General features: G+C 36.2%; 1 protein-coding gene across 1 annotated transcript in view; it reads left to right on the forward strand.

Annotated features, from left to right (window-relative positions):
- The window catches only part of LOC146162736 (voltage-gated inwardly rectifying potassium channel KCNH6-like), a 46,469-nt gene that overhangs the window by 23,472 nt on the left and 5,962 nt on the right, over positions 1–17,035 (forward strand). Inside the window, exons 12-19 of the mRNA XM_083385284.1 lie at positions 4,903–4,995; positions 5,393–5,473; positions 6,318–6,442; positions 10,529–10,664; positions 11,267–11,465; positions 12,424–12,642; positions 15,185–15,384; positions 16,557–16,682. Coding sequence (XP_083241410.1) covers positions 4,903–4,995; positions 5,393–5,473; positions 6,318–6,442; positions 10,529–10,664; positions 11,267–11,465; positions 12,424–12,642; positions 15,185–15,384; positions 16,557–16,682 — 1,179 coding nt within the window. The remainder of the gene's footprint in view (positions 1–4,902; positions 4,996–5,392; positions 5,474–6,317; positions 6,443–10,528; positions 10,665–11,266; positions 11,466–12,423; positions 12,643–15,184; positions 15,385–16,556; positions 16,683–17,035) is intronic.

Genomic DNA, 17,035 nt, shown 5'->3' on the forward strand with positions numbered 1-17,035 from the left:
TTGAACAAAATATAAGACGTAATAAGAATATCTAAGCCCATCCAGAAGGTATCATTTTGAACGTTTCGAATAACTCTTTATTCATTTACAACATAGCTATGTACAAAATGATACCTTCTATAGGGGCTTTGGTATTCTTATTACGTCCTACTACAACCTCCAACCATTATGCTCCAAACTGAACAAAATATATTTTAGGTATTGGAACATAATGATTAGAGGTTTCAGTTGGACATAGTAAAAAAACCCATATCTAGTAGGTAACTTTTTGCACGTTTAGAGGATCTCTTTATTCATTTTTAGCATATGATGTTTTATATTGTCTTCAACTTCCATACTACGTCTAAATGAAATGATTTTATTTTAAAAGCAGGTTCTAGAAAGGCCGTAGAAGGCAATAAGGGGGGAGGGGGGGGGAGGTTGACTATACCACTGGTTTGTGGGCTTACGTTTTGCGGACATTTCGAATCAATCTTAAGATAATGGTTGCAGTTAAACGTTGTAGGAATTTCTAAGCCAGGGGTTCTTAAACTGGGGTCCATGGACCCCTTGAGGGTCCGTGAACTAGTTTTAGGGGGTCCATGAAGGCCTAATGCAAATAGTAGTATACATTTAAAAGATAATCAAATTTTAAAATAACTTTAATTAAAATTAAAACGATTTGCACTGAATGTTGGCTCCGTTACATTTTCACATTTTTTGTACCGAAATCGGCAGATTTCTAAGGTCTATTTGTATTGTAACGTCAATTTATGACGTCATTATAGAAATTTTTCGCCTACCGTGGTCCACGCCGGGTAAAATAAAATTTTAGGGGTCCGCGGTAAAAAAAGTTTCAGAACCCCTGGTCTAAGCCGATACAGAATAAGTGGCATAATAGATATTAAAAATGAATAAGGAGATATTCTAAGCGTGCAAAATTTTACCTATTTTTTTATGGGCTTTCATATTCCTACTAACGTCTAAATAAAATGATTTCTTTTTGAAACCAGGAGGTATATATATCAAACTAAACAGCCCTTCGAGGCAGTACGCGACTAGAAAAGGTCGAGAACCACTGGTTTATGGGCTTACGTCGACAGTGTAGCTTACTTGCAAAGCTTCGCGTACGTGTTTGTTTTAACGCAACCGAATGGTAGAGGGCATCATTAATCCAGGTGCTACTATTGATTCGGTTTTCGACAGTCTGTCGATTTATTTTGTATCAGGATGACTGTAGTCCTTATCACAGTTGAAGGCCGACGGAAGAGATATCCATAGCCTATTAGTACTTATTGCATTGCGGAAAAGTGTTGTGAATTTTGTTTTAGTCACTCCACTGTGTTTGGGCGAGGTGAAATTTTTAGGTCTGTAAGGGTTGAGGCTATGTAATACGAACACCATGAAGTAGTCCCCTTAGCTAGTTTTCTTTCATTTCATAAAGGAAATTTCATTTGCTTTCTGTAATATTGAGCCCTATAGTTTGCAAACCGTTCTGTTAATTTAAGAATTTATGCAGGTTCTGGTAGATTAAACGAAAAGGCTAGTGTGGTACGGGTTAATTTGTCCAACTGCTTGTTTTTATAGTAAGCTGAAATCAGACGATGTCTTTTTCTATGTTTTAATGTGGTTGGAATTGTAACAACTTGGTGGACGTAATGTTAGCTGTGGCTTTTTGTAGAAATTATGTTGGAGTTTAATTGTAAAAAGTTGCTTTGTAAACCATATAGCTTTTTTTTTTTTTTAAATTGTAATATCTAAAAAACACTTTTTATTTAAATTTTTTCGATATGCAGTACTTATATGGACGTAATGTCGAAGCCATAAATAGCCTCAATAATGGTAGGTTTGGACTGTCACATTTTGAGAGACGTTTTGAATTTCTTTAATCTACGCGCCATCGACGTTTAATGAGTTGCCTAAGATGAATTCGATGACGTGCTGTCGTCACTTTGTTGCGTCATAAAACTGGGCAAGATGAGTAGAACGAAGAACAAGAGAAGAACAAAGGGAAAACAATGACAAGGAAATTGAGGCAGGGTTAAAGAGATTGAGAGACGCAAAGAGAGAATATTGAGCGCGAGAGAGAAAGAGAAAAGGGCAAGAGAGAGAAAGAGTGTGAAGAGAAAAGAAGAGAGAGAAAAAGAGAAGAGAGTGGGAGAAAAAAGGAGTTAGTGACAAAGTGGAAGGAGCAACAAATTATCTTTTATCAGGACTTACTAAGGACAGGTGGAGGTTACACTTTAAGTTTAGAATTTAATCATGATTAAGAAGCTGCTCCTATGCGCAAGCTTATCATATTAATGAGTGATCAGGTTAAAGGTCATTTACACTAGAAAATGTAAGGATAAATGTTTGCAGTACCTAGGGAGTTTATGAGCCCTAAGCTTGCTAAGGCCAGATCACAAATCTTGTGCAGATGGACTCTGGATATGGTTTATAAGCCGGCTACATTGTTCACGATGATTTTGTCCATTTTTATGTGTTGGGAAGGCATCCTGGCTCTGATTTTTAAGCGTCACATGTGTATAAATATCGAAAATCCAGACAGCTTGAAAACGGTGTTGTTTGTTTTGCTCTTTGAGCTCGTCCAATTTACCGAGTTTTCACTTGTTCGCGGTTCTGCTTAGTTTTTGTCCACAATTTCCTATGTTTGCTTCTGACACCCAAATTTGCTTTACCCGGATTTGAACCCGGGTCTAGAAACAGAGATGCGAATTGTGCACGCGGTCCGCACATTTCTTTTAAATTTGTTCATTTTAAAGTTAAACCGTTCGTACGTGCCTCTAACTATTCCCATCTAACACTTACTAATATTTTATAACAGTTCTTCTCTAACTTATCTAACTCTTTGCCTCCGATCCTCTCCTCTATCTCCTCTATCTCATCTGTTCAACTTCTTACTTTTAAACCTCTGGCTCTGTATCTGGATCTAGCCCTGGCTTTTCTGACTCTAACTCTGATAATTTGTATAATATTGCCAAGTACGAATCAGTGAAAATGTGCGCTGTTCCGCAGACACATTTTTGCGTACATTAGCGTCACACTTTGTGGTTTTCTGTCCAGATGCTCTGTTCATTTTCACCCAAACGCGAGCACAAAAGTGAACTGCAAAGAATCAAGCTTAGGCGAGTGGTTATACATTTCCTTTACGCACACCTCAATAGGAAGCTTAGTAGCACATGACTAGGTTTGTTACGTACGTTGTCTGGTGCGGTTCAAGACCTACAGTTTCTTCTAGATTCGAGTCCCTGAATCGAACCCGGTGCCTTAACATTCCCAGGCTTACAGTTCCACTTTGTGTTAACCAGAACTGAACTAAACTAAACCATGTAAAAAACATCACCAAGGTCTAGTTTAAGCTTAACTGAACAACAATAGGCCTGTAAAATGCCAAGAGCGACGACCCGTCGTTGTCATAGTCTGAAGAATTTATACAGGTTATAGCAGACGTAAACGAAATGGCAAGTGTGGTACCGTTAAATTTGTTCAAATGTTTGATTTTATATAATATGCTGAAATCAGAAGATATTTTTGTTGTGGTTGGAATTGAAACAACTCGATTGACGTAAAATTAACTTTGGCTTTTTGTATAAACTATGTTGCAGTTTAATTGTAAAAAGTGGCTTTGTCGAACAATGTTGAAAAGTTATTGTATGTTGGTGTTTTAAACCTTTTCTATGGAGTTAGAAATGTTTGATTTGCTTGGATACCTGTACTATACCCGGGTTAGACAATTTATAGAAAACCCGGGACCTTACCATTCCCAGGCTCACAGCTCAGTGTTGATCAGCGTCGAAATAAACCATGTTACCATATACCAAGGTCTAGTAAACTGAACAACAATAGGCCTGTAAAATGCCTAGAGTGACTACGCGTCGTTCTCATAGTCTGCCACAAGCTGATACTCTAGCCTCGCTCGCCAAGACCACCGCTAGCCATCGCTCTTACGCCGGGTCACTGAACCGTAGAAGTCACGTGATTACCGAGCTGACGTCACTGTCACGTGAGTCGAGACGAAAGTCGCTGACGGCCACGCAGGTAACTCAGTCAAAAGTCGTGTAACGAGTAAAGGGCAAACATTAGTTATAAGTAAATAATAACCTGGAATAAGAAGCAGGTTATCAATGGACGAACAGTTGATTCGATGGTCGTAAGGTCTTTTCGTTCGGTGTGCTAGTTTTGAGCTCTTTTTCAATGTTCTCAAGTTGAACAAACATAAATTGAACATGAATAAACTGCCTATGATAAAGTAAAGGAATTTCTCTACACTGCTTGTAATGTTTTTTTAAAACTTGTAGTACCTATTTTGAACGTAAAAGTCAGTTTACTATAGTTAACCCTGTAATGTACCGTAATTTGTTTGTTAAGTTAACCTTTATATTAAAAGTTAAAATGCACAGATTTTTGCTGTATTGTATCGAGCATGATTTGATGCTATCAATTGGTATCGAGTACCGGACCCTATACGAAATTAACTAAATATTGGTCACTTGATGTAACCAACTGTTTCGCAGCTAGTTTACTGTTTTTTTTTTTATATAAACGTTATTGCTCGTAAGCTCTGTTTTCGGGTGATATGTTACGCTCTTTGATCAAAATGCCCCGAAATATGCAATATAACTTGCTAAAGTTTAAACCTTTTCGTGAAATGGAGTTGGAAACCTCACCAGTCTGTGAAAACTTGTAAAATGCCTAAAGTGTCAGGTGTGGTTCAAACATTTTGTCAATTCGGTGATTCGTGAAAATGGTTCCAGCACCACAAGCGAAATGTTTGTTCTTGTTAAATTTGTATTGATTTTTAACCATTTCATGTTATCAAAGAAATAATACATAAACACTTTCTGGACGAGATGTAAATTTTCCAGTTTTGTGTTAACTGGAACAAATAATATTTTCTATTTTTCTATTCTTTTTTTATAGGTTCTGTCGCTGGGTGCCGAAGTGTTGCCCGAATACAAACTACAAACACCTCAGCTGCATAAATGGACTATTTTGCACTACAGTCTATTCAAGGTAAAACACACACGCACATGTAATTTATGTCAGGGACTATTAAAATGGTGTCAAGGGGCCAAAAGAAGTAAAACCGCACCTCCTGCTCTAAACAGTCGATAAAGTCTGCATTGTGTTCCAGCCGTTTAACGCTTTTAAATTTAAAATAGACGTTTTAAGAGCACCAATATCGAACGTAAACTTCCAATTTAGTCGATAATGCGTTTTTATGATTCTAAAAGTTAACTTCAAAATCTTTATGAAACTTTATAAATATGTCTGTCGTTAAACAATGGAAATATGAATAACCAAGCAAAAACTGTAATGAATATTTTTAGTAAATTGTGTTCAGTTTGAAATGTCACAAACATTTATTTGCGACCATACAGACTAAACCTCATGCACATTTACTTTCCAGGCGGTCTGGGATTGGCTGATCTTGATTCTGGTCATCTACACCGCCATCTTTACTCCTTTCACTGCTGCCTTTGTTTTAAAGGTGGGTGTCGATTGAATTCAAACAATATAGGCTAACTTAAAATGGTTGATTGCACACGCAATTTTCAAACAGGTATGTATAAAGTCGAAACTTCAAATGCTGGCTTATTATTTACGATTTTCTGTCATTATTTAATCGCTACATAAACCACCGTTTGTTTTGCCAAACGAAACAGTTTATACCACTAAAGCTAGTGGACAATGTCTCTGTAGGTCAATTTATGGGTAAAACGATATTGTCAGATTGTTATTTCACTTTGTAAATCGTACTTTATATGCTTTATGCCAAGTATGCCTTTCTGACCTAAGTATTTGACATTCAGCCGAAATTGGCGTCTAACCTTTCTTGTAATGACATTCATAATAAAATTGGCCAAATGGCGTCGTATTGTTTATTGCCTGCAATTATAAAAGCGTTAATCCGATGAAAAATTGATTCGCGCAAGAGATAAAACGTATACTTGTACACTAAACGTCGTACTGTGGCTCTGTGGCGAGCCAGGTACAACATGCTTGATCATATGAATGATCAGGGTTAATAATTAAAACGAGAGTGCGTTAGCCATCTTATATACTAAAAGTATAAAAATAAAAGACTACAGATAAAAATATCTCGAAAATATTTTAGTATAATTTTCAAAATATACGCGACATTGCACAAAAAATATAACTCGTCCCTTACAGGCACTCCATCCCCCAAAACAAAAAAACATTGTTAAAAATAAATCTACAAAATTACCAAAAAAGAGAATTATTGCATTGCAGCCAAACAACAGCAACATTGCCCATAATGTTCTTTGAGGTCGTTACGTTTACCAGAATAAGATTTGTCTTGTTTTCTGCAGTTACGTCACGAAACAAAGGTTGTTATGCCGTCACAAGGCTACAACTTCGAGGAGCCGCTCACGGTCATCGAACTTCTGGTCGACATCTTCTTCGTCGTCGACATCATCATCAACTTTCGAACCACGTGAGTGTGACGTCACTGTTACGTCATAAAGGCAAGCGGTCGCGTTGCACACACCTGATCGACGGTCGGATGGTTATCTCTAGTTTAAGTCGACACAAAACGAAATATATACTTATCGCTCCACTCAGAAATGGCCACAATGAACTTACTTACTTGAAAGAAATCCGATAGTTTTGGATATCTCAAGGTATTTTCTTTGTTTTATTCTTTAACCTTTCCTGTATTGATGAAAGTCAGTCATTTGTAAGTTCTCGTCAGTTAAACGAGAAATATATTTCGTCACAAAATACGGCATCATCCGTCTCCTAACTCGAATGTATTTGCTCTCTGTCACCGTCATTTACGTCTAAGGGCGAGAAGATGTTTTTATATTTCACACACCTTCAGTCTGCTGTCCCTATAGGTCTTATATTTAGTGTGCATAAAATATGTGTTTGAACACATTTTTTCCTTGTATGCATTGGTCAGATTTGTCAGAAGGGCAGATTAAAATCTAAAAAAAAATGAACTTTTGCTTAAAACGTTAAAAAATAAATTTCTGTCTATAAACTTTTATTCAAACTATTTATTTTTGCTCAGTTTTAAAACCGGATGACCTACGTCGGTAAATATTTAAATTATGTATTTAGTCCAAAAATATTTACAATTTGCTCAAAAACAAGTGCACATGTTGCGTATTCTGTTGGGGCCAGAAAACCACAACAAATTTAGTTGCGGTCCTGGAATTGGCTGAACACGTTGACAGACATGATCAAATATGCATTAGGCAATTACCCTTCGGTGTGTTATTGTTCCCTCGAATGTGTAGTGAGGTTTCGCCTGTGTATGTTATGGAGAGACGGACCTCCAAATCGACAAAATATCAACTCCAGCCTGCATAGATTAGGGTAGTAGGAATTCGCTTAATGCACCGTTGCCAACCTTGCATTTAGAACAATCAGCTTTACATTATAATTTATAATAATTGATTTTAAGCGTGGTATTTTTCAAGCACGCAACTAACTCGATCACTATCAACTAAATCGCTTTTAAAGTAAGGTTTTAACTTCGACGGTACTTAAACTTTTAGGGTAGCTTCCATAAACCAGGCCTATACTTCATATATGTGGTGTACATTTTAATTTTTTAAATAATAAGCATAAAAAACTTTCTACCATGCTATTTTATTTAAGTATTACTATTTTTGTTGTACATTTTTAAAATGAGCAAAGAATTAAAATTTTCTAATTAAAGTTATTTTCATAAAGTTTTGTTATTTGTTTTTAACCTTGGCAATGACCATTTAATTAAAATATCGACTTCAGCCTGCATAGATTAGGGTAGTAGGAATTCGCTTAATGCACCATTGCGAATGTTATTATTTTGCATGTCAACGTTTAACTAGGCATGGCATTTCATTTGTTTCGTGCTGTCATAGCTAAAAGCGAATGCTGAACTAAAATATGTCCAAAATGACACATATTGTAAAAATGAATTTGTTAAATGCGGTTGTACTACAAAAAATCGTTAAATTAAGCATTTTATTCAGATATTTTCTGAAGTTAATTGAAAGCTGCCAAAATAGTCAGTTCAATAGCTTTGACTTGGACAAAAACAATTTGCCACTTTTGTGTATTTGTTTATTAGCATTTTCTACGGTTGAAAAATTTAAAGCTTTTTTTTCGAATGATTTGCTTCAATTTGCAGAAGGGTCAGAAACTGTTTAAACAACATATATTACTCATATATTTCCTGCGAGTAGCATTGGTTGATCAATGTTTAGTTAAATGCTATTCCAACCTTTTTGTTTAAGTGTTGCGTATAGGGACGTATTTACTATTTTTTGTTTAGCAAATAACCTCTATCAGTTCCACTTATTACGTATCTGCAATGTACCTTAATAATAAATGCCAAAGTGAGTAGACCGCATGCAAACATTCGTTAAATATTTATGCGATGTGAGAAAATGTTGACTTCAACACCGAGCAACTGTCAGAAAAGAAATAACTGCAACCGGGAAATATATTGCTCCGTGATATTTTTTGAAAATGAAATTATAAACCAAAAAGGTCGAGTAGATCGACATTATCTTATAAAGACGTTTCGATACAAACTTCTATCATCATCAGTAAATAAGCTTTGTATATAAATAAGCTTTGTCTTCCCTCTGGGCCGTGTTTTTATCAGTGGCTTTCTGTGGCCGCTACACGTATCGCATGCTCCTTTTGCTTTTGTTTTACAGTAGTGGTTGGGGTTTTTACGCAGACTGTCTTTGTCTTTGTTCATCTTGGATGTATTTTATATATTTTAATATTTTAATTTTTTACTATTTATTTGTACAGACAAACTGATGATGCCATTTATAGGCGAAATGCATATTTGTATTAAAGTTTTAGACCTTGCTGACTGATTTTTGTTCGGAGCGGTGCGCTTCTCAAGCTTTTATCATCAGTAAATGTGTTTTTAACCAATTAAATGAGTTTTTTTAACACACAACTGATGATTGTACAAGTCCGTATCAAAACGTCTTTATAAGATGATGTCGATCTACTCGACCTTTTTGGTTTATAGATTCATTTTCAAAAAATGTCATGCAGCAATATATTTCACAGTTGCAGTTATTTCTTTTCTGACAGTTGCTCGGTGTTGAAGTCAACATTGTCTCACAGCGCATAAATATTTAACGAATGTTTGCATGCGGTCGACTGAGGTATTTGTGTAGTTTACGGACAAGCACCGGACATAATCATGTTTGTGTTCCTAGACATGCATTTTCGCCAAATATACTTCAGTTGCTTCTTGTAAAGCTGCAAAACGATAAAAGCAGCTTTTAAAACGCTACTGATTGTTTCCAAATTGTATAAAGATAAAGATTTTCAAAAATCGATTCATGTTTAACACCAGTATTTAGCTTGGTTTGCATCTTCCTGCCGTATAAGCCAGGGGTTCTTAAACCTTTTTTTACTGCGGACCCCTAAAAATTTTTTTTCGCTTCGCACGGACCAGTGAAGGCAAAAAAAATTTAGCGATGACGTCATAATACAAACAGACTTCAGAAATTTGCTGTTTTCGTTCCAAAAAATGTGAAATAAAATAAAGTCTTAAGTATATTAAGTGCAAAAACGTTTTATTTTTAACTATAGTCTACTTTTATTTGAAAAGTAGACTGCTTGAATATACCCTAATAGTTCAATTAGGCCTTGATCCTCAAAACGTTTTCACCTTGTGGACAACTTATTCTTCCTTGAAATATACAGAAAACCTCTTGAATTTTGAAAACAGCAATTTACTGTATAATAATTTCCATACCAATCGGTTTGGGCTCCTACTAACGTTACTCACTGTACAAAAGCTGTCAAAATAATACTTATCAAAAAATATTTTCCACTACATTATCAACCTTTAAAACAAGAAATATATTTTGCGGGTCCCTTCAAAAACCTTCACCCTCTAAAACTAGTTCACGTACCCCCAAGGGGTCCATGGACCCAGGTTTAAGAAACCCTGGTATAAGCCAATGCCTTGATTACAACTTGCATTCTTACCGTCTTTGGTTTTATATCGCCAACCCGGTAAGAATAACTTGACTTAAGTCACTGTTTTCAAATGACTTAACTTGACTAAGGTCGTTTAGGTGAAAAGGCATGACTTGACTCAAGTCTTTTGGACAAATGACTTGGGTTAAAATTAGGTGTTTTAATTTCACATTCTCTTTTGAAATTGGGCTGTTTATCTCAATTTTTGCGCATAAAACGATTCGATTGCTTCATGTTGTTGTTTTGTTGTTATTGTTTAGTTAAGATGTTGATCATAATTTACTTACCAATTTCAATAGTTTATTGTTTTACTTTTATATTAGTGATTTGACTTCAAGATGACTTGCTATAATAATGACTTGACTTGAGTAACTGATGCCCTTGACTGGAACTTATTTTACAAAATAACTTAACTTGGACTTAAGTCATTTAAAAATGACTTGTGTACAACACTGGTTGTTTCTCAGCCGGAAACTAACAAGCACATGTATACATACTGTTAACAACCCCACTACGAAAAATGGCACTTAATGAATATAACGATCTATTTACGTACTTTTTGTTTCCACAGTTACGTTAACAAGAACGACGAGGTGATTTCCGAACCGACCAAGATAGTGATCCACTACTTCAAGGGTTGGTTCCTTATTGACCTCGTCGCCGCAGTGCCCTTTGACCTCCTCGTTGCAGGTCAAAGTCAACAAGAGGTCAGTTGTGACGTCACAGTGTCTTAACATAAATGGAGTTTGAAAACTCAGACGTAGAATAGGATTACGCATTGTACTTTAAAGTAATATTTTATCTATGGGAAAATAAAAACAATTATAGGATTTTGGCTATTTATTAATTGATTCGATAAATTATAATCCGTTTGTTTTGCACGGAGCTATAATTTGAACAGAGTCTGACTGATACGAATTGCGTTTCACCTCCTTTTATAATTGATGATAAATAGATTTCAGTCGCATAAACTGATGATGATGCAAGTTCGTATCGAAACGTACTTTTAAGATAATGTCATTTTACTCGACCTTTTTGGCTTTAAAATTCAATTTTCAAGCTGGTTGTTTAAATTGGTGAAAAAAACATTTTACTTTTTCAGCTGTTGCCAATCCGAATTAAATAGGATCGCAAGCGTAATATTTTTTGATTCTGGAACACCTTATCATGATTAAAAGGCTGTAATTAAAATAAATTCGTGACGTCATTTTTACCTAAAAACGTTTCCTCGCATCCCTATACTTCTTGATTTAATCTTTTACAAACAAAAAAACTTAGTTATCATTTTAAATTTTACTTTCCCGCGCAGACCACTCTGATTGGTCTGCTCAAAACCGCTCGCCTGCTGCGATTGGTCCGCGTGGCGAGAAAGCTGGATCGCTACAGCGAGTTCGGGGCTGCTGTTTTGTTCCTGCTCATGTGTTCGTTCGTGCTGATCGCTCATTGGTTGGCCTGTATTTGGTACGCGATCGGAAATATGGAGCGACCAATGATACATAACAGCATTGGTGAGTTACGGTTTTATGCACATTGTTTTGAGATTTATTGTTAAACTATAAAAAAGTTTTTTTTTGTGCATACTGGTTTTGAAGAACACTTTAAAAACAAGCCTGAGTAGTTACTTTGGGATTTTTGAAGGTAAAAACACTGATCTGTGGTAAGTTTAAAATCATGGCGTTGGGCGCTTCGTCAACATTGTTAGGAAACAAATTTGTTTACGTTTTTAGCAAATCACATGTTTGCATTTGGGCCTATACTGACTCGTAACCACGGAAACAGTGTTCGCATTCTTTTTAATAATTCCGGAAAAACAAGATATTTTAAATATTTCTATATAACCATAGAGTATAAGAAAAATCTAATAGGCTGACAAGCACTGCCATCCTAAATAGCCCAACTAGTTTATGTAAGTGTATCCGTAGGTACATAATGCTTATGCCGTATTAGTTAGTCAATCTACTTCCGCCTGGTTAGATCCACTGTATAGCCATGTGGATATTTTCACTCTGTTACGTTTGACCTTCATATTTTTTTATCCAATGCATTATCAATTATTTGACTTGGAGCTGTCTAATAATGACTTCGACTGGGACTTAAGTTATTTCACAAATGACTTCACCAGGACTTAAATAATTAAAAAATGACTTGTATAAAACTCTGGTTGTTTCTCAACTGAAAACTTACAGTCTCATGTGCTTACTGTTAACTAACCTACCTCGGAAACTGCACTGACAGATTATAACTGACCGTTTTACCGGCGTTGTTTTACTGTGTTACGTTTGACATTCACATCTTTTTCCCGACAGGTTTATGTTTTATTCAAACGTTTTCAGATATTATTCTGTCGTGGATATTACTGCGTATTTGGCTTTGTTATGGTTTTACAAGTTTTTTTTCCGCTTTATGTATTGTTGCTTTGTAGGTCTTAATGTGTGTTCCCGTTTGACTTCATATTTTTCCTCTCAGGCTGGCTTGACACGTTGGGCGAACAACTACACACCCCCTATAACAACACATACGTCAATGGGATCCTAGTGTCCAGTACTGGGGGTCCCTCCATCAAGGACAAGTACGTCACAGCCCTCTACTTCACCTTCAGCAGTCTGACCAGCGTAGGATTCGGCAACGTTTCTCCCAACACTAATAACGAGAAGATATTCTCCATCTGCGTAATGCTTATCGGATGTAAGTTAAATCGCAATGATAAGTTCGATAGTACATCGACAGCTATTGCAGACTCTACACCGAATCTGTCGATTAATGATTCAAGCAAGGCACTGAGGGCTAGAAAAACCATTAGCCTGCAGTGAGGTTCGAACTCACGACCTCGGTTATATAGGGACCGTCGCTAATGTCATAAAGAAGTGATCGTAAAACGCATTTAGGGTGGAGAGGTTTTACTTTTAATGCAAAAGCCACTTTTCGAAGATGTTAACGATTTCTAAATGCGAAAAAAGGCTTTGCGTTGTTTAAGTTGCAAACTATGTCATTTTTTAATTTTATTTTTTTACTTTTTATTTTTTGCCAAATAGATTAAAATAAAATAAGATAGGCTGGGTCTGGAGTAGGGGGTGTTAGTGGTAAGTAGGGACGCTTTGAGAAAACTTTTTGAAAAAAAGAATATCAAAGCCTATTCAAAAGTAGGCAACACTTTAGACCAGAGGTTCCCAACGTGGGCGGTACCGCCCCCTTGTGGGTGTTGGCGAGTTACAAGGGGGCGTTTTGGGTCCGTTTCTAATTTGGGGGGACGCTGAATGCACTTAAGGGGGCGTTACATAAAAGTACTTATAGGCTAAATTTTATAAAAAGTTCACATAAAAATAGTAACAAACAGTACTGTAGGTAACTTTTAACCTTAAATGCAGTTTTCCGACCATTGTTACGTAATAAATGTTAAGTTGTTGGTTGTTGTTGCGTTTCACAGTTTTATACGCGGCAAAATCTTAGTATATTTAAAGCAGGGGTCGCCAACTTACGGCCCGCCATCTCTTTGACAACTATAAACATGAGTCCATTTTAAATTCTTTTTGACTATTTTAACGTAGTACGAGCAAACATTTTTCGCGGTTCGCGCGAATCCTCTTTCTACGTCCAGTTTGTTTACGTTTTCATGCTGTTGATGGAATAGATTAGCGCTTTTTTACCGTTGCGGACAAACGGAAAACGTATTCAAAAATATTAGACATATATTATTTAACATTTTTTCGGCAATGTAATGAATACTAGCACGAAATTTAAAAGAAATGTTGGTATAACCCCCAAAAAAATTACGCTCGCTTCGCTCGCATGGTGCGCCAGGACTTAAAGACCTTAACAAACACTGAATGACACTATATATAAACACTAAGGTTATCGCGTTTCCTCAAACTAGCTTTATTACACTTTTAATTAGTAGTATGGATGAAAAAAATCCGAGGTCCGCCTGATTCACAGTTGTTCTAACATTCCAATAACACAATTCTTAGCGGCCCACAGAGACCTTTCTGAGTCTGATTGGTGCCCCTGACAAGAAGTGCCGACCCCTGATTTAAAGGATCGGTACAGAAAGTTGATTTTTTCCTGGTAATGACATAACCTGATGAATTAATATATCCATAAATTCCTATAGTGAATGTATGTTAGACAACCTAAAATATAACTGACATCTTATCGAAACGAAAGTGAAGTCAATATGATGTTAGACAACGATTAATATAATACTTTACTGTAAAGCAAGATGAGGGGGGCGATATGAAATAATGTTGAGCCCAAGGGGGCACTAGTGTCAAAAAGGTTGGGAAACACTGCTTTAGACGTTTTCGAAACGTAAAATATGCTGCCTACTTAAGTATGAGCTTTCATATTCTTACTACGTCTAACTTCAACCTTCAACCATTATGGTCCAAACTTTAAGGAAACTGTTTTGCCACATTTTAATGATGTTCGAACCCTGTTGTTTATAAATTTGCTATCCTGACGAAATTAAACCTGGTAGGAAACGGCAGAAAAAATATCTAAAACAATTTTATCCATGGCCTATGTCAGGGATGGCGAACCACTGTCCTCACGTTGTGACCCACGACACATTTTTAGTGACCTACTTGTCTGTCTAGAAATACCGAAATGTTATCAATGATTTCCTGGAAAGGATAAATGTAAAAAAACAAATCTTGGTTAAAAAGCACTATCCTGTTTAAATCTTGGCTGCCTAATATGTGGGTTGTGCAAAAGTGTCTTAGGGGTGATGAGTAGGCCTATATTAACTGCACTTCAACGAATGCGTGTAGGAAAGCAGACAACTAAAAACATTTTCGCTGTAAAACGTAAAGGGTGACGAGCCCAGGCAATAACACTTTAAATGACGCAGCAGCAAAGCTTCGCGTAAAATTAGCATGTAGTTAAGTGTATGACCCACTTGTGCATTTTGTAAGGATTAAAGTCGTATTTGTGACCCGCGCCATCAAAAGGTTCGCCATCCCTGGCTTATGCCCTATACTGAAGTTATACATTAAAAATTGCAAAGGGACACTAGTTTTGTGGTAAACCCATTTTTTGTAAAATCAAAAAATATTTGTGAGAATTGCTGGAAACTCATATTTTAAGTGTATATTTTAATATAGATGTATTTAATTGAAACGAAATCGATTTACCTCTATTGATTTCGTTGGGTACAAACAACACGCTAATGGCTGTCGGATTTACTTTTCTAAATCCTTCAAACTTAGCAACATTATCCTCGACTCCACAGCTCTGATGTACGCGTCGATTTTCGGCAACGTAAGCGCCATAATACAGCGGCTCTATAGCGGCACCGCGCGGTACCACACCCAGATGCTGCGGATCAAGGAATTCATCAGGTTCCATCAAATACCGAACCCACTAAAGCAAAGGCTGGAAGAATACTTTCAACACGCCTGGTCATATACTAACGGGATAGACATGAATATGGTTCGTTGGTGATATTTGTTTATTGTGGTACGCGCTACCGTTGCACAGACTTGGAACTAGATGAATCTAGCTTTATAACTTAATGAATTAGAGCAAAATGCGGCTAATTTTAATTTCAAATCTAGTTTGTGAATTGCTTGTGCGCTCTAATTGTAGTTCCAATCTAATTCAGATTTTACCAAAAACGCGACTTCGTCCTATCAGTTTCTTTAATTTGTGTAACTTTAAGGTGGTATGCGGAACCGTTTCAGTGTATCGTCCTACCCAGTGGTTATAAACCTTTGTTACTTTCAAATAAAATACAGTATTTTTAACCCTATAGATTATTAGAACAAAGACTTTCGTTTTACTAAAGACTGTGCCCTTTGAGACATCATAGTATCCTGGTGTCTTCCGTATAGTAGACCGTAGTTCAGTAGTTAATTACGGTCGTTGGCATTGTGGGTTGCAGTGGTCTAGTCTAGTTAGTGTAAGCGCTAAACTATTAAAATCAAAAGAAAAGAAGCTAAACACTCTTCTGACATTTCAACTTCCTATATAGGTCGCCCCCGCGTCAATGGCACTTAATGATAGATCTTGTGACCTAATAACCTGGACCAACGCCTTTAAAAATTTCAAACCGTCTACGTTGCTTGTTTGAGTAAATATAAAAAGGCGTATCTTTATGGAATCTGAAACCATTGGCAGCAGTTTCTGCTTGTCGATCACTGTTCCGCTGACGCGTATGTAAACAATAATACTCATAGTTCCAAAGAGTAAAACCAGGATCAGACATTTTTTAAAACTGACAGCATGATGTTTTTGTTTTTAAACTTTTTTACTTAAAACTATACTGATTCCATAATTTTGTGTCCTTTTTATTAATTTTATTATTATTTTGCTTTGTATATTATGTATTTTACTTTACTTATAGGAACTGACGATGCCAGTATAGGCGAAATATATATTCCTTTATAAAAAAATGTCTGATCCTGATTTTACTCTGGTTTTTAAACTCTGAGTTTTATTGTTTGTATAAGTACAGTAACGACGTCATGTAGTATTGTATAGGATGCCGATAATTTTAGTCGAAAATATCGCACATCGTCATCGGAATAATATGTCGAGTGTCGGACATACTTACTTAAAACTATAATTTATCACTTTTTCGAATGTATTTTTCTGTTTTTCAGGTTCTTAAAGGCTTCCCCGAATGCTTACAAGCCGACATATGTCTTCACCTGAACCGTCATCTACTCTTAAGTTGCCCGGCTCTACATCAAGCAAGCCACGGTTGCCTAAGAATGCTCTCTATGAAGGTGGGTGGTTCGATGTTTGAGCTGGTATACAGTATCATAACTAAGTCATTTTGAACGTACTGGGACTTCAGTCATCTTTTTTGAAGTCCAAGTCATCAGTTTCTGCCCAAGTCAAGTCTCAGTCAAGTCATTGATATAAAAAATAAAACTTTTATCTATTAAAACTGGTAAACTGGTCCGATTTTGAGCAATACCAAAACATATAGCAAGCTAATTGTTTGTCGTCCACCAATTGAGGTAAAAAAGCCAATTTTATTAACAAATATTTATTAAAAACACGTAATTTCATTCAATTCAAGTTGTTTGACACAATTAAGTATAAGTCAAGTAATTTTGACCAAACAACTTGAGTC

Source organism: Ascidiella aspersa, chromosome 3 (assembly GCF_963924565.1).
Source record: "Ascidiella aspersa chromosome 3, kaAscAspe10.2, whole genome shotgun sequence".
Lineage (NCBI taxonomy): Eukaryota > Metazoa > Chordata > Ascidiacea > Phlebobranchia > Ascidiidae > Ascidiella > Ascidiella aspersa.